This window comes from Lontra canadensis, unplaced genomic scaffold, assembly GCF_010015895.1.
Source record: "Lontra canadensis isolate GAN:19392208 unplaced genomic scaffold, GSC_riverotter_1.0 scaffold2, whole genome shotgun sequence".
In the NCBI taxonomy this organism is placed as follows: Eukaryota; Metazoa; Chordata; class Mammalia; order Carnivora; family Mustelidae; genus Lontra; species Lontra canadensis.
Genome location: NW_022630996.1, coordinates 20,951,982 through 20,974,718, shown reverse-complemented (window position 1 = coordinate 20,974,718; position 22,737 = coordinate 20,951,982). Strand labels below are relative to the sequence as shown.

General features: G+C 37.8%; 1 protein-coding gene across 21 annotated transcripts in view; it reads right to left on the bottom strand.

Moving 5' to 3' along the window:
• CADPS2 (calcium dependent secretion activator 2) overlaps positions 1-22,737 on the bottom strand; it is a 530,843-nt gene that overhangs the window by 282,124 nt on the left and 225,982 nt on the right. For all 21 annotated transcript variants that reach the window (XM_032870302.1, XM_032870364.1, XM_032870304.1 and 18 more), the window contains exons 5-6: positions 19,856-20,092; positions 14,859-14,980 (exon numbers count right to left, since the gene is read on the bottom strand). In XM_032870302.1, the coding sequence (XP_032726193.1) occupies positions 14,859-14,980; positions 19,856-20,092 (359 nt within the window). The remainder of the gene's footprint in view (positions 1-14,858; positions 14,981-19,855; positions 20,093-22,737) is intronic.

Below are 22,737 nucleotides of genomic sequence, written 5' to 3'. Positions count from 1 at the left end.
GTAGAATGGCTAAAGAAAATGTGGTATATACATACAATGGAGTATCATGCAGCCTTAAAAGAAAAGACAGTCCTGTCGTTTGTAACAACATGTAGGAAACTGGAGGGTATTAGGTTAAGTGAAATAAGCCATATGCAGAACGACAATTACTGCATGGTCTAGCTTATATATGGAACCTAAAAAAAATAAGTCAAACTCATAGTAACAGCATGAGAGTGATGGTTATCAGAAATGTAGGGTGGAAGAAATGGGCAGATATTAATCAAAGAGTACAATGTGTCATTTATGAGTAAGTTCTCAAGAACTAATTACAACATGGTGACTACAGTCATATGGTTTATAATGTATTATATACTTAAAATTTGCTAAGAGTATAAGTAGAACTCAAGAATCTCAACACACATACACAAAAGGTAACTACGGGATGTGAAAATTTATTAGTGTGATTGTATAATCATCTCATAACACATACCAAAACATATTTTATACTTTGGATATATACAGTTATTTGTCAAAAACCAAATACAACTCTAGGAAATAAAATTCCTTCTGAATTTAGTTTTTATTATAATGACTAATAATATTCAAATGATTCAAAATAAATATGACAAGTAATAGTAAAAACGAAAAAAAATTTTGATGCGCATCTCATTGAAATGGACAGTGCTTCCCCCCCACAATTAGTTAATATATCTAAAAGGTGACTCCTACTTAATTCTAGATTGAGTTCATCATCAATTTCAACTGATCAACTACTAGGATTTTGTTTTACTATTATAGGTACGAAAAACAAGTATGTAGACATTATTATAGCAATTGCCATCAACATACTTATTTTCTACTTAAATGTAACCAAAGATAGTGATTGATAAGCAAAAATTATTTTTCAATTACATAGCAGTTGAAAACAAATCCATCTTTGTTGAAAGCAAGGAAGGATAAGCCACCTAATTTACAGTAGGGTTTATGACATCATTTGTCCATCACGTTCTCAGAACACATCACAAATTTTCCTTTTGAATGGTGACCTGAAGGTTTTGCACTCTAGGACAGGAATCATGGCAAGACTCAAGTTGTTTGAGAGATATGCCTTTCATCTGAAAAGTCAAAGTAAAGAGCCTATGAAAAGGGAGTGGAGAAAGAACTTGTAAATAGCAGGCTCTTTTCTGGAAAGAAGAGCTTTAGGAATAAGTACTTATGATCTAAGGAATCATATACTGATTCTAGTAAAATTATACTGTCCCTGTGTCTCCCTAGAGAAGCGGTCTTGCTTACCCAGAAGGTCCCCAATGTCAGGAAAGCCAGGGTGGCAAGATTGGGTGGTGATCCTGAATTCTAGTTGCCACTCAGCATGCACAAGCAGAAGACCTGACTCTCGAGAACATGTTTTCCAAGGATTTTATAGAAAAATGGAAGCTTGGGATGGGAAAACAAGGAAATGCGTATTCTGATGATAAGCTCTGCTCTCTCAGGTGTCCTACCATGAAACATAATGGGAGACTGTATTTTTCACTCTAATGGGTAAACATATAGATTACTGAGCACTATTTGTCCATATTCCTGCAGCTGGTGCTAGACAGAAACCAGGAGGTATAATACACAGTCCCTGTCCTCAAGGAGCTTCGACCTCATTGAAGCCACCAGCTAAGGAAATTAAGTGCAAGCAGGAAGAGGCTATGTGGGTAATAGTGTTAAGTCTGTAGCTCAGGGAAGAGGAAGAGGGCCACTACAGGATGCATCATTCTAGGAGGGAGCAGTGTGATGTCCCAAGCACCTGCTAGCAAGCAGAGCTGTATTAGAGTAAACTTCTGTGTGGACGTGTGCCGTAACAGAAAGCATTTGCTAATGGAGAGGACTACAGAGAGCCCCTACACACAGAAACATGGTGCCTCTTCATCTCTTCCCTTCCTCCCAACCTCAACCCTACCCAAAAGTGGTAGAATGAGTATATGAACAGACAAAAGAAGAGTGAACAGAACTGATGACAGCAACTTTTCCCCTCCCCAAAGGTTTCTGGATGAGCTGGAAGAAAAGGAACAAGTTTTGAAAAGGCTTAAGCTATGACTTAAACTGTCTGAAAATTTCAATACCTGAAACATCTTATTTAATACCTAGCAATGAGCAGAACAGCCATGGTTTCTGCGAAGACATAGGATCCATATCAAAGGACATAGAAGGTGAATCCTGGAGATGTCTAAGAGTAACACAGGGATAAAAATTAAGTTGTTTGCTACTCACACTCCCCCAAATTGAGCCCATTCAATACACTGGTTACATAAATCGAATAGAACAATAATGAAAACAACTACAAAAGGTTGCTCTAAAAAAAAAAAGTCACAGATTATAAAGGGAAGTTATTTACAAACTGTAAATCTGTCATAGAGATGTTGATAATCATAATTATATGAAGTTTCTCCCAAGCCCTCTCACTCTCATTTTCTGTTTTAGCTCACTAGGGCGGTTCAGCATCTGGAACCTTAATCTAGCATGTTTTCCCTTTAATTCAGATGTCACTAATTACAAGGATCCCCAAATCATCTTCCTTTACTTCCAAATAAATTCTCAGTGAATGTAGTTTCTGTATTTGGCCAATGTTTATCTCGTTAGGCTTCATTTTGTTTTGCGCCAGTAGCATCAGCTTAGAGAAATGTTACTTCTAGTGAATTTATTTATATAAGACGAAGCAATCTCATGTTTTTAAAGATGGAAACGAGAAAAGGTGAAACTTACACCATTCAAGTGTTTACCTTTAGTTTCATTAAAACAAGCACACTTCTTGACAGATTTAAAAATGTAGTATATTTGATCTCTGATTCTCAAGAGTAGCAGGCTAATGAAAACTAACGCAGAAATTACTAAAATGAAAACTAATATGTTTTTATAAAAAGCATGGCTAGGTTCCTTTAGTTTATATGCCGTCTGTATTTAATCTCTCAAACACTTGTCCCAGCACTTGTCACTCTGATAAGCTTTCCATTTGTAGCTGCACTATTCTCTCCATAGTTTGACAGATTATTACAATTCTGATTCGGAATTTAGAGTTTCTAGAAACAGGTACTGTAGCCTCTATTTCCCATCATTTTCATGAGGTTGAAGAATGTTCTGTCCTCCTATCTATAAATATATCTCCCCAATGATACAACTCATCAGTTTTTCCTACTGCTCCTTACCTTTCTATTTTATTACTTTCAGAGGGTGGGGAGTAGAGACTAACCTTCAAACATCTTTAATAAAATAGCTCTATGGCATCAAAGAGATACAGTATGGTAACAAACAACAAAACAAGCCCTTCCCAAAACAGTGCTGCTTCCCTTTAAATTTTTTTTTTTTAATTGTGGTAAGAACATATAACATGAGATCTACCCTCTTTTTTTTTTTAAGATTTTATTTATTTATTTGACAGAGAGAGAGAGATCACAAGTAGGCAGAGAGGCAGGCAGAGAGAGAGAGGAAGGGAAGCAGGCTCCCCGCTGAGCAGAGAGCCGGGTATGGGGCTTGATCCAAGGACCTGACCTGACCCAAAGGCAGAGGCTTAACCCACTGAGCCACCCAGGCGCCCCGAGATCTACCTTCTTAAATGTTTAAGTGTACAACACAGTATTGTTCACTGCAAACCTAATATTGCACAGCAGGTTTCTATAATTTTTCATCTTGCATAAAAGAAACTTTATATGCCTTGAAGAGCAAATCCCCATTTCCCCTTCCTCTGAGTTCCTGGTTTTTAACAACCAATTTCTTTGCTTTTATCTCCCTGGTACATAGATCTATCTTTGCCCTCCATGGGATATTATTAGCTTTTGTGTTTTTAGGCACTCAAAGGATGGTCATTATTTGCAGGCACAATGTTATCAAGAGATTCATGATGACTGCTTGAGTCCTCCCCCATCAGTCTATCATTCTTCTTATGCTCCCTTTCCTTTCAGGTGGTATCATTAAGGGTATAGGCTAAAAATCAAGTAACAAAATGTCTGGAAAAGATTAAAAAAAGCTATACAAGTATAGCAACAGTGTTTTTGTACCTCTGTTTACAGAGAACAAAACCTTTCCTGGCTCACTGAGAGACAATGAAACAATGACTTAAAAATCCATGAACAATTTCCTCCCTAACTGAAATACGGTTTACCTATACTCCCTTCCCTCCATTAAAAACTAAAAACTTTAATAGATTAACTCATTACTACTCTTTATAAATCAAACTTGTCTATGAACATACTTTTATGAGATCTCAGATTCTGTATTCTAAGTTATGTACCAAGCTCACATGCTGTTTCTACCTAATTGCTGGCAGGAAATAAGAACTACAGGAATGAAACAGGCAGTGGGTAGAAATCTTGATTAAGTTTATTGGAAATATGGACTAAATAAGGCACTTTAATTAGTATCAGGCAGAAGGATGAATTGATCTCCAATACAACACAAACTGTTGAAGCTATAAAATTTAGAAAATGTGTCTGAGGCACGATTCACTATAATGATGGAGGAGAGGAGTCTCTTTCCTGTTGTGCAAGAGGAGTTCAAAAGAGAAGTAACCACACTGCCGGAAAGCGACAGTCGGTCAGCATTCAGAAGACACATTTTTAATTTAAAGTGGTCTGCCCCTGGGATACAATGATAAATATAAATCATTTAATTCATTTTACAGTTAACTCCGTGTTCACGAGGAAAGAGAAAAGCTATTTTAGCCAAATTTCCTTGTAGTAAGAATAAAAAGGAGTACTGGAGATTGTGATCATATTTTCTAACTTGTAAGCATGTTAATTCATTTAAATTATCCAGTTAGATGTTGTTCCCTATTATCAGAATCTCTTTATGAATACACCATAAGCTAAATGACTACTGATATAAAAGTTAACTCATTTGACTGACCAAATACTTAAGTATCAAATAAATTTTGTAGAAATTAGGCTAAATGAAAAAACCCAGACTACCGAGGCCATGATTTCATTTATATGAAATGTCCAGAAAAAATAAAACTCTAGCACTAGCAAGTAGGTGAGCAGCTTCCTGGAACTGGCAGTTCCAAGACTGCAAATGGACGCAAGAGACATTGTGAAGTGATGAGTTTTAAAACGGAATTGATAGCAGCACAAGCTGATAGCAGTACAGGCGCCTAAATTTACTGAAAATCATCTACTTGACAATGGAAGAATTTTATGCTGTGTAAATTGTACCTCAATAAAGCTTTTTAAAAAGATTCTCTAGGGGGACGCCTGGGTGGCTCAGTTGGTTAAGTGGCTGCCTTCGGCTCAGGTCATGATCCCAGAGTCCTGGGATCGAGTCCCACATCGGGCTCCTTGCTCAGCAGGGAGCCTGCTTCTCGCTCTGCCTCTGCCTGTCCCTCTATCTGCCTGTGCTCACTCTCACGCTCTCTCTCTCTCTGACAAAAAAATAAATAAAATCTTTAAAAAAAAAAAAAAAAGATTCTCTAGGGGCACCTGGCTCAGTGGGTTAAAGCCTCTGCCTTTAGCTCAGATCATGATCTCAGGGTCCTGGGACAGAGCCCCGCTCCGGCTCTCTGCTCAGCAGGGAGCCTGCTTCCCCCGGCCCCTGCCTGCCTCTCTGCCTACTTATGATCTCTCTCTGTCAAATAAATAAAATCTTTTAAAAATATAAAATAAAAAATAAAAAGATTTTCTAAAAAACAACAGGGTATTCGAATTCTTAGGGCATTCGCACACCCTGAAGATTTCATGGACTACTGCTGTCCTAGTGTTTATGGCCCCCACTTCCAAATTCCCATGTTGAGGCCAAAACCGCAGTATGATGGTATTTGGAGTTAGGGTCTTTTGGAGGGGACTGAGTTTCAGTGAGGTCATGGAGGTGGTGGTCTGTCTCCCCACTCTGTGCGGGAGAACTTAGCCCTGTATAAAGCAGGAAGAGGCCCCTCACCCAGAACCTGACCTTGCTGCTGCCCTGATCTTGGATTTTTATCTGCAGAATTGTACAAGATAAATATTTGCTATTTAAATCACCCAACCTATTTTATTGTAGTAGCCCAAACTGAAAAGTGTGGTGCTGCTGTAACAAATACCTAAAAATGTGGAAGCAGCTTTGGAATGGGCATAAGGGCTAGGGGCGGGAAGAACTTGGAGATGCGGGCTAGAAAGAGCCAGTATTACAACAAAGGGACTCTAAGGGAAGGTCTGGTGAAGGTTCAGTAAGAGAAGAGCTATAGACGAAGCTTCCATCTTCTTGGAGAAGACATATTATGAACAGAATGTTGGTAAAAATACGGATGGTGAAGGCTATTTTGATGAGATCTCAGTGGGAAAGAAGAACATATTACTGGAAACCGCAAGAAAGATTATCTTTGTTATCGGTGGCAAAGAACCTGGCTGAATCATGTTCATTTTCTAGTGTTTTGTGAAACGTAATACTTCTGTGCAATGAAACTGGAGAATGACCTGAGGAAATTTCTGAGCAAAGTGTTGAAGGAGCAGCTTGGTTGCTCCTGACTGCTTACAGTAAAATGCAGTAAGAGAAAATGAATTAAAGACAATTGTCATGTAAAAAGTTAGCAGATCATAAAGATTTGAAAGATTCCTAGTCTGTCCATAACGAGAAAGTGTGCTCAGAAAAGAACACTCAAAGTGTGGGAGACCAGCCATTTGAGAAGGAGGTTAAGTGTAGGTATGAACCACGAACCTAATCAACCACTTCAGCAGGAACACTGTTGGTTTGAACTGAAGGAGATCAAAAGAAATGAAGGAAAGCTGCTGAACTTCTTAGACCCTATAAAACTGGACCAGAGGGTGCCTGGGTGGCTCAGGGGGTTAAAGCCTCTGCCTTCTGCTCAGGTCATGATCTCAGGGTCCTGGGATCGAGCCCCGCATTAGGCTCTCTGCTCAGTAGGGAATCTGCTTCCTCCTCTCTCTCTGCCTGCCTCTCTGTCTACTTGTGATCTCTGTCTGTCAAATAAATAAAACTGGACCAGAGATTCAGCTAAGAACACATTCTAGTCTTTAAGACAAGGGAGGAATGACTCCAAAGGTGAATCAGAGATCATTAGGGCTACCAATCCCAGTACAGGCCTTCAGTACAAGCTTGCAAGGGTTTGGAGGAGGGCAGGGCACCAAAAGGATGATCTCCACCTCTGTTTCAAAGGCTTAGACCTCTGCCCAGCAGGCCTTGTGGATGGGGCCACTGCCTTTGTTTCAAAATGCTGGGTGGCAGCCACCAGAAGCTGCAGGGGTTAAACACCCATCCAGCAGAGCCATGCAGGTGTGATCACTGGCCTGGTGGGTCCAGAAGGCAAAGCTTGGAACCAAAGAAGTGCACTCCTGAGGCTTCAGGTCTAAAGGAGTTTATGGTGCTAGGCTTTAGATTTACCTGGGACTTGTCACCCACTCTTCTATTCCTCATTTCTCTGTTTTGAACTGGAATATCTCTTCTGTGCCTCTCCCACCACTGTTCTCATGAAGCATATAATTTATTTGATTTCATAGGTTCACAGCTGGAGAGGAACTTGGCCTCAGAATGAATCATAACTTACTTTACCCATATCTGGTTTGGATAATATTTAAATGAGTCTTCGGATTTTAGACTCCAGAACGGATGCTAGAATAAAGTAAAAACCTCTGGGGCCGTTGGGATAGAATTAACCTATTTTTCAGGTGAAGACATGAATTTTGAGAAGACTGGTTGTGCGCCCCCAAAAGTTCAGATGCTGAAGTTGTAATTCCTAATGTAATAACGTCTTGAGGTGGGGTTCTGGGAGGAAACTGAATGTGGATGAGGTCACGGGGATGGAGCCCCGTGATAGAACTGGTGCCCCTATAAGAAGATGAAGAGATGCAAGAGCTCGCTCTCCACCGTGGGAGGACCTGGCAAGAAGGTGGCCCCTGATGGGGTGCCTGGGTGGTTCAGTGGGTTAAAGCCTCTGCCTTCGGCTCAGGTCATGATCTCAGGGCCCTGGGATCGAGCCCCGCATCGGGCTCTCTGCTCGGCGGAGAGCCTGCTTCCCCCTCTCTCTGCCTGCCTCTCTGCCTACTTGTGATCTCTGTCAAATAAATAAAATCTTTAAAAAAAAAAAAAAAAGGAAGGTGGGCCCCAAAAGAGGGCCCTCCCTGTAGACCTCAGTGACTGTGCTGGCAGCTTGATCTCACACTTCCAGCATCCACAACTGTGAGAAATTATGTTTGTTGTTTAAGCCACCCAGTGTTAAAACAGTATTTCTGTTATAGCAGCCTGAACGAAGACATCTAGAAAAAAATAAAATTGCCATAAAAGAGCTTCCCAACCAGTGAGTGGTGACATACTGTTGTGTACCTAGTGGGTTTCAGGAGTGACTTCTGTTCTCCTAGTCACTGGGGTAACGTGATAGGATCTGAGTCTTTTACTTTCTTGCTAATAAGAAACTTCTTCCATTGACTGTTTACCGTACAAATAACACATTTTCCTGATCCAAATTCTCCTCACTGAGTGAAAATGTAGAGAACATATTGATATTTACGGGATGCTGCTCAAGCAGTGCTTAGAAGGATATTTATAGCTCTAAGTACCTGTACTGGGAAGATCTCAACACAAAAATACAACTTTCCACCTTAAGACACTAGAAAAACAGGAGAAACTAAACCCAAAGGAAAAAAGGGAAGGAAATAAAGAAGATTAGAGTGAGAATCAATGAAACAAAAGTTGGGTATTTTAAAGATAAACATTTTTTTAGCTAGATGGACTAAGAAAAAGGAGATTCAAATACTAGAATTCATTGAATTCATTTTAGAAATTGAAGAAGGAATATTTTATGGAAATAAAAAACATTGTAAATGAATACTATAAACGAATGTATGCCAATAAATTAGGCAACTTGAATGAAATGGACAAATTACTCTAAATACACCAAATCCCAAAACTGACAAGAAGAAACAGACACTATGAATAGATCTACAAGAAAGAGATTAAATTAGTAATGGAGACCTACCTACAAAGAAAGCCCAGCCCCAGAGGGCTTCTTCAGTAAATTCCAACAAACATTAATAAATTAATACTAATTTTCCATACCTTAAAAAAAAAAAAAAGGAGACCACTTCCAAACTCATTCTATGAGGCCAATAAAAAATCAGATAGAGGGGGCGCCTGGGTGGCTCAGTGGGTTAAGCCTCTGCCTTTGGCTCAGGTCATGATCTCAGGGCTCTGGGATCGAGCCCCGCATAGGGCTCTTTGCTCGGCCGAGAGCCTGCTTCCCCCTGTCTCTCTGCCTGCCTCTCTGCCTACTTGTGATCTCTGTCTGTCAAATAAATAAAATAAAATCTTTAAAAAAAAATAAAATCAGATAGGTCACAAAAAAGATATTATAGATCACTATTTTTTAAAGAGATGCAAAAGTCCTTAACAAAAGACTGGAGAACTAAATGCAGTAAAAAGTATTAGGCATCATGACCAAGTACAAACTATGTCAGGGATACAAGACTAGTTTGACACCTAAAAGTTAAATAATGTGGGGCACCTGGGTGGCTCACTGGGTTAAAGCCTCTGCCTTTGGCTCAGGTCATGATCTCAGGGTCCTGGGATTGAGCCCCAAATCGGGATCTTGGCCCGGCGAGGAGCCTGCTTCCCCCTCTCTCTGCCTACTTGTGAACTCTGTCAAATAAATAAATAAAATCTTGAAAAAAATTAAATAATGTAATGCACCATGTCAATACGATTAAAAGCAAAACCTACACGATCCTCTCAACAGAGGCAGAGAAATCATTTGACAAAATCCAACACCTTTTCACGATAAAAACACTAACAAATCTATGAACAGGAACTTCCTCAAATTGGCAACAGGCATCTACAAAAAATCCAGAGCTAAGATTATACTTAATCATGAAAAATATATGCTTTTCTACTAAAATCAGGAAGAACGCATAAAGGTCTACTCCTGCCACTTGTACCCAGCACTGCAGTGGAAGAACTAGTCAGGGAAATTAGGCAAAAAGAAAAAAAAAAAAAAAAAAAAAAAAGAAAAGGCATCCAGATCAGGCAGAAAGAAACAGAATTATCACTACTTGTAGATGACATGATCTTATATAAAAAGAAAGCTAAGAAATCTCATAAAATAACAACCATTAGAATTAACAAGTTCAGCAAGGGTGCAGCATGTAAGATCAATATTTAAAAAATAATCTTTATAAACTTACAGTAAACAATCCAAAATAACTTAAGAAAATGATAAAATACCAGGGATAAATTTTACCAAATAAGTTCAAAACTTACACTTTGGAAACTACAAACTATTGTTAAAAGAAACAAAGGTCTAAATAACTAGAAAGACACTATGTTCATGAGTAGGAAGATAACACCATTGATTAAGATGGCAGTACTCTCCAAGTTGATCAGAAGCAATACAATCTCTAGGAGAATCCCAGCTGGAGATATTTGCAAACTGGCAAAGTTATCCTTAAGTCATATGGAAATTCAGAATAGCCAAAATAATCTTGAAAAAGAACAGAGCTGGGAGACACATACTCGTGATATTAAAATGTTACACAAGGCAAAAACAAAAAACAAAAAACAAAAAACAAAACCCCAAAACAAAACCTACTTCATAAAAGGCAATGGTAAGCAAAATACTGTGGTACTAGCATAAGAACATCAATGTAATACAATTCAGAGTCCAGAAACAAACCCATGTTATTTATGGTAAATTGATTTCCAAAAGGGTACCCAGAATATTTAATGGGAAAGGAATAGTTTCCTCAACTTAAGAACTGGACAACTAGGGGCACCTGGGTAGCTCAGTGGGTTAAGCCTCTGCCTTCTGCTTGGGTCATGATCTCAGGGTCCTGGGATCGAGCCCTGCATTGGGCTCTCTGCTTACCCCCCCCCCACCCTCAGCCCCTGCCTACTTGTGATCTCTGTCAAATAAATAAAATCTTAAAAAAAAAAAAAGAACTGGACAACTGAATTGTCACATGCAAATAAAGGAAGTTGAACCCTTACATCCTACCACAGATAAAAGTCAGCAGCTGACTCTTGGTTTCTGCTCAAGTCACAATCTCAGAGACATGAGATCAAGCCCCACATGGGGCTCCACACTCAGTGTGGCATCTCCTTGAGATTCTCTCTCCCTTTTCCTCAGCCCTTCTCCCTGCTTGCGTACACGTGCATGCAATCTCTTTCTCAAGATAAATAAATCATAGATAAATAAAACCCATTTAAAATGGGTTAATGACCTAAATGTAAGAGGTAAAACTATGAAAGTCTTAGGAGAAAACATGGGGCTAAATTTTTGTGACCTTGGATTGACCACCAGATACTTAGACCTGGCTCCAGAAGCATAAGTAGCAACAGCAAAATAGATAAACTGAACAGTATCAAAAGACAATATCAAGAAAACAAAAAGATAATCTACACAAAGGGAGAAAACATTCACAAATCATATATAAGAATCTAACATCCAGAATATAGAAATAGCTCTTACACTTAAAAGGCAACTCAATAAAAAAAGGAAGGAGAGACTTAAATAGACATTCCTCTACAGAGATATACAGATAGCTAATACAAAATTTGAAAATATGCCCAACATCATTAGCCAGGAGCGAAGTATAAATCGAATCACAATGAGATACCATGTCCCCCTACTAGAATGACTGTGTATAGGGCAAATAATAAGTACTGGTGAGAATGTGAAGAAATTGAAACTCTTCCACATTGTCGATGGGAAAATAAAGTGGTGCTATCACCGTGGGAAGCAGTTTGGTGGATCCTCAAACATCTAAATATGCAATTATTACCCAGTCCAGCAATTCCACTACGGACAGACCTAAACCAACTGAAAACAGGGACTCAAACAGATATTTGCACAACTTTACTTGCCGCATTCCCAGCAGCCACAAGGTGGAAACAACCCAATTGTCCTCAATCTAAATGAATGGATAAACAAAATGTGGCATATCCATGCCAGGATTTGGTCATAGAAAGAAACGAAGTTCTGAACACGCTAGAAGTTCTGAAGTTCTGATACATGCCAGAAGTCAGAGGAAGCAGAAAGCACTATGTTAAGGGAAAGAAACCAGTCACAAAAGAGCACACATGCTACATGATTCTATTTATTTGAAATGCCCAGAATAGGCAAATCTGTAGAGACAGAAAGTCACTTAGTAATTGGTCAAGATGGGGGTGGTCTGAGGTTGAGAGGTCAAGGGGTACGATGCTTTTCTGAGGTAATGAATAGCTTGTAGAATTGCTGATGATTGCACAACTCTGTGAATATACTAATACAGACTAGTATAACTGACCTTTAAAACAAAAACCACACCTCTCCCTTGACTCCATATGCTCTGCCAAAAATAGCCCCAATCAATTTCCTTCTGTCTCATGGCCTCCTCCTAGGTCTAAAGAATCTCTTGAAAGAGTTGTTTATTCTCTTTATTTTCACTTTATTGTCACACTGTAACTCAACTCTATTTGCCTGCAGGAGTAAATACTACACCCTTCAATATTTACTGTGACTAAGTCATAAAAATAAGTATAAGCAACTGAATCAATTCTGACAGCCTACTGAGTACCAAAAGATTGAACAGGACAAGATATCTACCTTTTTCTCAAGGGGGAAATACAAAAGGAACAGATTAAAAAGCATATTAGTCTAAAGATTAAAATGAGCCAGAAAGTATCTGCTTCATAGTGGGTTGTCTATTTTTTTTTCATATTGGGTTATTTAAAGAGGTGTTCTCAGCAAGTGAGGTTTAAGAATTTTTTTTTTTTTTTAAGGTATGCTCCATGCCCAGAGTGGAGCCCAATGCAGGACTTTAAACTTCATAACCCCAAGATCAAGACCTATCCTGAAGTCGAGAGTCAGATGTTTAACTAACTGAGCTACTCAAGTTAAGATTTAAGATTTTTTTGAGTGAAGACTTTTTTTAAAATTTAAATTCAAGTTAGTTAACATAGTGTATTATTAATTTCAAGGTAGAGTTTAGTGATTCATCAGTTGCATATAACACCCAGTGCTCACTACATCAAGTGCCCTCCTTAATGCCCTTCATCCAATTACCTCCTCCCACCCACCCACGTCCCCTCCAGCAACCCTCAATTTGTTCCCTATTGTTAAGAATCTCTTATGGTTTGCCTCTGTTTTTATTTTTCCTTCCTTTCCTGTGTTCACCTGTTTTGTTTCTTAAATTCCACATGAATGAAATCATACGGTATTTTTTTCTGACTCAATTCACTTGGCATAATAAACTCTAGTTCCAGCCACATCATCGCAAATGGCAAGATTTCAATCCTTTTGGTGGCTGAGTAGTATTCCATCGTGTATATATACACACATCATCTTTATCCATCCATCTGCCAATGGACATCTGGGCTCTCTCCTTATTTTGGCAGTTGTGAACATTGCGGTTACAAACATTAGGGTGCATATGCCTCTCCAAATCACTATGTTTGCATCCTCCGGTTAAATACCTAGTGGTGTAATTGCTGGGTCACAGGGTAGCTCTACTTTTAACTTTTTGAGGAACCTCCATTACTCTTTTCCAGAGTGGCTGCTCTGGCTTGCATTCCCACCATCAGTGAAAGAGGGTTCCCCTTTTAATGCATCCGCACTGACATCTGTTGTTTCCTGAGTTAATTTTAGCCATTCTGACCAGCGCGGGGTAGTAACCCATTGTGCTTTTGATTTTTATTTCCCTGATGATGAGTGAAGCATTTTTTCATGTGTCACTTATTAGTCATTTGTAGGTCTTCTTTGGAGAAATGTCTAACACCAAGGATCCAGCCATACAAACAAGTGTAAAGATATGTTTGAGGAATTACATGAAGCCCTTCTGATGAGGGGCTAGGGGAGGTCCCAGAGGTAATGAGAGCCTGGTTAGGGGTAGATCTGTAGGACTTTTCATAAGGCACGGTCAGAAGTTGCAACTTGCTTCTTCTCCATCTCATAATGCCTTGTGCATATCTGTCCTACTACACTTGTATCTCTGTCCCCACCTTAAACTTGTGCCTGCCCTAAGGAAAATGAAAGTTTTTGTTCCCCTCTATCGACCCACTGCCAACTAGGATCTGATTAGACACTTCCTGAATGAACAGGCCACATCATCATGCTGTGATAAGACAAACTTCCAAGTCCTGAGGAAGGAAAAAAATCTTTTCTAAAGGCAGTGTACACCTAGTGTTTGATGCAATATGTGCCCCATATAAACAATGAATCTTGGAACACTGTGTCAAAACCTAAGGATGTATTTTATGGTGACTAACATAACACAATAAAAAAATAATTAAAAAAATAAAGGCATGTAAAAATGAAAGCCAGGCAATTTTCACTCAAATTCCTCAGGCTAGCCTGGTTATTTCTACCAGACACTGTGATGTTTCCCAAGTTTCAATCAGTTAAAGAGAACATCTTCCAAACTTAATTAAACTCGTTCCCAGAATTTGAAACCTAAAACTGCCAGCTAAGAACAGCTTTAGCTTCTCTGATTACTGTGCCGTTGTCAGTAACTGGTTCTCTAACTCAAGCCTATTCCCTAAGTATTCTACGACATTGTGCAAAATTATATCCACCTCAACATCATCAGTGTCATACGGTCATCAGCAATACATGGAAATGGAAAAGCTATTAGGTTATAGTATAGGATCAAGCACCACCTTTTAAATAACACATGAAAACACATGCTTTCTTTTTAAATGACTTACAAATATTGACTTCCCAAATAACTAGCTTCTCATTTGCAGGTTAGATTTTCTGTTTGTACTACACAGGGAATCTGCTATAGTTCTAATTATAGCATCCTTATCTAGAAAGGCACACAATGATTCTAACACAGTTGAAACAAAGCTAACCAATAACCCTTGTGGAGTATAAAACCACACAATGCTGCAAATGAATAAACCATATTTCTTTGGAAGGGGAAAATTTTTTTCAGCTGGCTTACTGTGGCCTTGAAGCTTCAGCCTGGTCTGTCTGCAGTTTTTCTCCTCCTTCCACTTCCATTGTACAGTAAACAATTCGATTGGGAGCAACGGACTTCAAACCTTGCACTTCCATTATGACAATCTAAAGATTTAAAAAAAAAATTTTTAAATGATACATCAAGTTAGCAGTCTTTAACAAGACACAGAAGTAGCAACATTGACAACAATTAGAATGACCAACTGATAAAATTATCTGGCAACATCAATGGTATTTTATCTTTGCTAGAATCATCTGTATCCATGGAAGGTATAATAAGTAACATTCTGAGGAAGTCTGATATTGAAGAAATATCTCCTGCAAGCTTATTAAAGTAAGGTTAAGATCTCTAAATGTAAGCTTTACTGAGTTAAATGAGGTATAAACTCAGATTCTTTAAAAATGTTGGCAAGTCTGCATAAGGTAAAGCAGAATCGCCCATGAAAATTCAGGGAATGTGCTAAAAGCAGTACCAGTTGAGTTCCACATAAAATGAAATCCTATTCATGAGTGGTACCCATCATCATCAACCCAATTCATGGTAATCAGTATGTAACATCATCAGAACTTTATCTGTTCACTTATTTAGATACTATTAGTATTTATAAAAGAATATTCATTATAGAAAATGTATATCTTATTATGAAGTATGGGAGATATAACCTGCCGATGACTATCTTACACTAACTTGGCAATGGAAAAAAGGACTTTTCCATCCACTAAAGGTATGTGTGACTTTAATGCAGCACACTGGGAATGGGTAGAAAGACCGATACTGTTTTATGCACTTATAACTCCTGGAAAAGAGGGAAACAAATATTTTTCAAGTGGGCTTTAATGTTCATATTTTTGCTTTTTTTTTTTTCAGTCAAATCTTGCATCCTGAAGTTTCCCTAGCTCTTGAAACTCAAATTATATTCAATGGCATTTTTATAATACGCACAGGTTTTTTCTGATCTCATGTTGTATTTGTACAAACAAGATTAACAGCATCCATGCCATGTAGCTACAAAAATATCCACTAAAAACATCATGTATTGATCATTTAATACATTATTAAAATCATTCCACTTTTCATTGAGTTGTGATATGAATCTCAAGGCAAAAGTTCTCCAAGAAGCCATCTTAAAAAAAACTATCTTTCCTTTCACTCTTCAGCACAACAGAAGGGTTACATTTGTAAATATAAATACCCATTTTTTTTTTCCCATGAAAATAATGGGAAACTAATCACTAAAAAAGAAAGGTCAAATTCAGAACCATTTTCCTTCCACAACCAAGACTTTTGGTATTTTATCACAGTGAAATGTATACCAATGCAGGAATAAAAATAAGGGCATACCAGAAAACAGACTAAGAACTGATAGAGAACAGTAACACCTTTCCTAGCTTCTGTAAGATATTCAAGGAAGTTAGAACAAAGCACTTCATCTTGTTGATGGAAAGTAAGCAAAAGGAGGTATGCGTTCTCAATAAATCAACGTCATTGTTAGTCATTTTGAAACTCATCAGATCCTTATACAAATAAAACTAAGCAGAAGCTGAGATAAATGACTGACAGGATAACCATATCAATCACAAGCCAATTCCACAGGGACTTACCAACATGCTCGAACTGACTTCTTAATAAAATTTTTCGAAGGTCACTGAAAATATGGGAAGCAATAGAATTGTGTACACATCATAAATGTAGAAATCTTTTAGTTCATATGTGGGAATATGCTTACTTGCCCTGCATCTTTTTCCATAGTGTGTTCAGCAGTCAAAGTGCAAGAGAGAAGAAAGGAAGTATCTGCTTACCACTGTTTCTGTCACCTCTCCTACAAACTACTGCAAACAGGACCTCTTGAAACACACTACTTGTGAAACGATTTCCCAGTCCGCAAACTAATACTGCCGTCTGTGCCGGGAACGTTTCCTTCTGCAGAATTGCCACTTTCAAAAGAAGTAACTTCTGTTCTGAATCCACATATATAAATAAAATAACACAATTCTACAGATTTGATTTCCAAAAGGAATAAAAAAAATACAGTTGGTCTCAATCTTTAATGATAAAGACAGCCAAGAATTCTGTGGACCATCAACTGACCTATTTCAGGTAACGGTTCCGACCAGTTCCCCACAACACCTGGTAAGGGAACATGGAAAATGAAACCAGTCTCATTTCCATCTTCTCTTCCCCAATCTCTCTGTGACAGATTTAATAAAGATAAAATGTGCAGAATTATTCTAGACACAAAAAGAAGGGAGGCATGTCCAAAATATAAAACTTGGTACCATGCTTCTGAATGATGCATTGACCAGAGTTACATGGCACTGAGTCACGGGCAGGTTTGAGAAAATAAGACTGAGCTGTATGTGGGACATGTACTACCAGATAAAGAAGTTGTCACCTGCACTGCCAGCCTAATACCAATGAAAACTACGAAAATCAGCTGTACTCATGCCAGTGACACCATCCCTCTTCCAACATGCAGACTCCACTTCACACATTAACCTCTGTCGTCCTCCCCTCACTTGAATATTTATATTCAATATCTGGCTTGTGGTTTTGCAGGTTAGCTTTGCTCTTGCTTTGTTATTCTCTCTGAAGCCTTCATCAGCAGAGAGACCTAAAAGTCATCTTGTTGTGGCTAACTTATCCCTTTTTATTTTTTTCACGCTGTTTCTTAATACCATCAAAGTCCCTTATTCAATCAGTATTTATCAAGTCAACTGTGTGCCAGTCAGTGTTTTAGGCCCTTTTGATACTTCAGCAAACAAAACAAGACCTTAACTTCCCGTAGCTTACCATTTAGTAGACTCTGCCAGATAATGAATAATAAACAAACTGAATTAGGTGCGTCAGGTGGTAAGAGCTGTGGCAAAAATTCAGCTTGCTAAGAGAACAGGGTATGGTGAGAGAAGAGAGCGGTCAGTAGCAATTTGAAAGAGGTGATAAAATTTAAATAGTTTTTCAGATCTGCACTTGCTCTCTAGACTCAGACTTCAGTTCATAGAAAAGACTTTTCCCACTGGACCAATTTTAAGCCTGACTGACTAAATGTGAGACCCTGAAATTGGATTAACTGCTTGCCTTTCAGAACTTTCTTAGGCTGAGAAGCAAGGCTTAGATAATGGGACAGGGATAATTATGGAGTTTAGCTAGGCTGAGGTCAAAGGCCCTGGGGACAGAGGGGGACCTCATCTGTTCTCTCAGGTGTCCACAGGTAAGCATTGTGTAGTCTGCACGGAATGTGACTTCCTTTTGCTGTTGAACACACAACTCCTATTTATAATACCGGAAGTACATCACAGAAAACATCTCTATTATGCTATGGAAGGAAAACATCTGCCTTACATAGACATAGACATAGCAGTAGAGGACTATCAAAAACAATTTTACAAATAGGCAAGCTTCTCAGACCATGCAAAATGAAGCTTTAACTCATTTTCTCTTCCTAACACCATTCTATTGTTAACTGAGCAGCCCTGTTTCATACACCGGCAATAAAGGACAGAACAATTCATAGTTTCACACCAATGCTAACTCACAAGGATAATCTTGTTTTCTATGGGGAAAAGAGTTCATAAAAGCCAGTTATTTATAATTTTGTTTAAAAAGGAAGAAGGTGTTTTGAATGGTTTCCAGTTCTGCTGGTAGATTTATACATTACAAAAATAATTTGCTTTACAAATTATACTGTAACAGATTTTATTTCATACAAAGACTTAAAAACAAAAAAACCTTGGCATTCTACACCTTGGTCAGTAGGAAAACAGATTTCTACATGTAAGATACTGTGTAGTTTTCCATTAAACATCTCTTTAAGATACTGAAGAGATTGAGAAGAAACCCAGAGTAATGGCAAAATCATTAGGTCATCCTAGAACAGAGTCTCAGGTCAGAAGAAAACCCATTTCTAGCTCTGATAGTAAATTTAATCTATTAACTTACAAAAAAATAATTAGCCTGGAAGTTAAGAGAGAGGCAGTTGGCTTATCCTCAAGCCTGAATTTATCTTAGAGTTGAACAGGTGGAATAAAGAACAAAAGCACACACTTGCTTTTTCTGTCGCAAACTAAGCAAGCCAAAAGAAAAAAGTTATCAACAAAGAAATTTAAAACGGTGCCTCCTAAAACTCCATCAGTCAATCCACAAACTTCAGTAGCAGTACTGGGCACCAGCAAAGAGAATTTAACAAAGCAAGGAAGGAGTAACGAGCTTTAATTTTTGAGAGTGCTCTGAATTTAAGCTCAATATTGCAACTATATATGTTTGTGCCATGTATAAACACATAAAGAAATACATGGATTAGCCCCAATACACAGATTAGCAAAGAAGAAATGTAATCATAAAAAAAAAAAAAAAATCAACAGGTGGCTGTGCTGAGTCTGCATATCTGGTTTCCAGTGCATTGTATAAAAGGGATAAAACTCAGCAGTCTGAGAGAACAGAACTTTAAATGTGTGACATTTGTTCCTATTCTTTATAATATGTACTGTATCTTATAATGAAACTGGACATCCTGGAAAGGAAGAATTCTCTCCTTATCATCCCTATGCACCCAATATTGTGTTTCAAAGCTGGCTGGTGGGATTTGATTCTAGAAAAATACCATAGGTGAGGTAGGTTAAAAACAAAGCGAACCAAAAGCCTGTAAGCAATTACCAAGTTACAGAGAATTCGGTTATGTGTTTAAATACTATTTCCACCCAAATATGCTTTCACTGATAAACTTACACCAAGATAGTTGGCACAAAGACGAATTTTCTCAAAACTTACTATTTTATTTAATCCTGAAATTGGGATTATGTTTAAAAAACAATGTGTATTAGTTTGCATTCACAACCGGATTGTCTAGCAAATGAAGAATAAGGTAACTTCTTCAAAATATATCACACTGCTTTCAGTTCAGGAAGTTACCATGAAGGTGAGCAGAAATTATTCTGCAGTTTCATTTACGCTGTCAGAGGTGAACATGAGATCAAGTCACTTACCTCTAAGGTGAATGCCAGCACCACATCTGACTTTGACAGCTGAATCTCATTCTCATCGCCTATGTCCAGAAATGCAGAATTCTGTGAACGTTTTAGTTTTTGTAATTTAAATTCCGGACCACCTTTTGAAACTGGAAGACTTTCCAAATTGGCCATTAGCAAATTCACTGAAGACCGCAACTCTTCTATATACATAGTCTCCATTTCTTTTGTTATAAATTTGGGGAAGTTTCTTTCCTTGAATTAAAAAAAAAAAAAAAAACCAATGTTACAAAAGTTATTTCAATTTTATCATAGAAGATTATACGATGTATAACTCTGATTGTCTTGGAAACTGTGACACTCAATATAAGGGCACCTGCCCAGTTCTTCAGTCTCCAGGCTTTAAAATCATCAAATTATGTGTAAGAGTACATTACATCCTTTATCCAGAATCATTATGGTATAAAATAAGTAACATTTTCACATTAACTATTTTTGATAAGGTACTTGCTTAAGGAAAAACTGAAAACCTACATGGAAGAAAATTTAGCTTCGAGATCAATCTTAATTAGTCACTGTTAACTTTGAATTGCTTGGGGGTAAACTGGTTGGTAAGGAAAATGTTCAGTATATGAATGTGTTTGCCTGTTAGGAAACAAACATCACAAATATCTTTCTTACCACAAATATATATCAAGAGGATATTCTTTTTATAAGTAAGAATTCAAATTAAAAAACACATAATAGCAATATGCTGAAAATTCTAGAATTAATTTTCACATGACACAAATGTAACCAGATTCCTTATGACCATAAATTGTTTTTTAGTAAAAGATTTAGAAAATTTTAAGTTCAAAGCAAAAGGCCAACTTATAAATAAAGCTGCACTTGAAAAATAACAATATCAATCTAGAAGACTCATTTTTCTTTCTGAACTACATGAGCATTGCCATTTGGTCCTTGGATCTCTGTAATCAGATTTTGGTTGCTTTCAACTTGATGAGAAGGACATTCCAAATACTGGGATTTAAAAAGATACGGACAGATATTGGCAAATTGCCCTTAAAGCTGATGATAACCAATTACATTCTTACCAACAGCAAAAGAAGGCTTTCTCCCACTATAGGTTCTTTCTTAATTTTTGGAAACCTGGCATTAGGTCTTTCATTAAAGAGAGTTTATAGCTTTATGATATGAAGTATGACGTCACGTATCAGCTTATTTGTACAAAACTGGCTGGGAATGAAAGCCTAAAGCAGCCACGTTGCAAATGACTGCTTAATACTCCAGGAAAATTAGTACCTTTCTCATAGTTTCCCTGGGCATCATTCGAAGCATAACCTAAGAAATCCCCGTCTCTGGGATGACTGGAACACATCCCAAGTGCTCTCGTCAACCTGCACCTAACCTGTGACTCACTTCTACCTGTTTGCTCATAGGCTGGAAAGCAACATCTGGTACCACTTCACAAATCAGTCCCAGAGTCTCAGGCCACCTGTTTTCTTCTTTCCGAATATAACTGTCATATATTTCTTTTAACAGAATTTACATATAATCAATATTAAAACTGCATATTTATTATCACATAGTAATTAAGTATCCACATTCATAATTAACTTTCTTAAGGAAGACTCTAAGTATCCTTTTAACATTCCTCTAGAGTTTGAAGCAACATTCTAAAAAAGTTTGCAACCTCAGGAAAAACACCTAACCAGTTACAGAATACCTTGGTTTCCTTTGGGGAAAAAAAAAAGAAAGAAAGAGAGAAAGAAAGCAATGTTTTGGAATGGTTTCTCAGAGCATGCAAGAGAAAAAAAAAAGGCAAAATAAGCAATAAAAAGATTGTTATATTTATGCACTGTCTTTATTTTTGTATTTAAATTCCATCAGCCAACATATAGTACATCTTTAGTTTTTCGTGGTTTTTTTTTTTTTTTTTTTTAAAGGATTTATTTCATTTGTGAGACAGAGAAAAGCATGAGCGGGAGAAGGGCAGAGGGAGAAGCAGGCTCCCCACCAAGCAGGGAGCCCAATGTGGGGCTTGATCTCAGGACAGGAGCTGAAGGCAGTTGCTTAACCAACTGAGCCACCCAGGTGCCCCCAAGTACATAATTTTCCTTAGTTTTTGACATAATGTTCAAGGATTCGCTGAACATGCATGCTGTGTATAACACCCAGTGTATGTACTGACTTTAAAAGCTGTTATGAAAAGTATCCAAAACTCAAAAATAAGGTAAAAAGGTGAGGGGGTAGGTCCTTTCAATGTCCTACAGGGGCAAAGGGCATCCAAGGGTCATCTGAAGAAATACACTTAGTTTAACTTACTGTTTATTGATTCAAGGTCCCGAACAGTGAAGTTACACGTTACCTTACAGAATTTTGTCTGGAAAATATGCAAATAATGTGTGTCTGCTGAATAAAATAATCCAATGGTTATAGTTTGAAACCTTGTTGGAAACTGACCACTTTTAGATCTAATCCAGGAATCTTATTTTAACCTTGCCTAAAAACACCTAGTTTTTATATGCTCTTTGGATTAGTTTTAACATGTAACTAGTTTGCTCATTCTTCATGCACTGAATGAAATCTTTATTGTGTGTTTATATTTGTAGGAGTCATAATTTTGCCTTTTCAAAAATTTTACTTTATCAAAGCCAAAAAAATATATCATGTTTGAAAGTTTGGACGCACTAATTTTTTTTTTCAAAATTTTAAGCTTACTTAGCATTAGCACATAAGGAGTCCAATTCTTATTTAGTTTTAGTTAAAAACATGTCACTCGCCATCACTGTTCAAGGAGGAAACTGGCAGGAATCACCAAAATTGATGGTCTTATTGGCACTTTCCAACTTTTCAAGGAAGAGACTATGCTCAATTTTCTTCCTCTCTGGGGGAAAGGA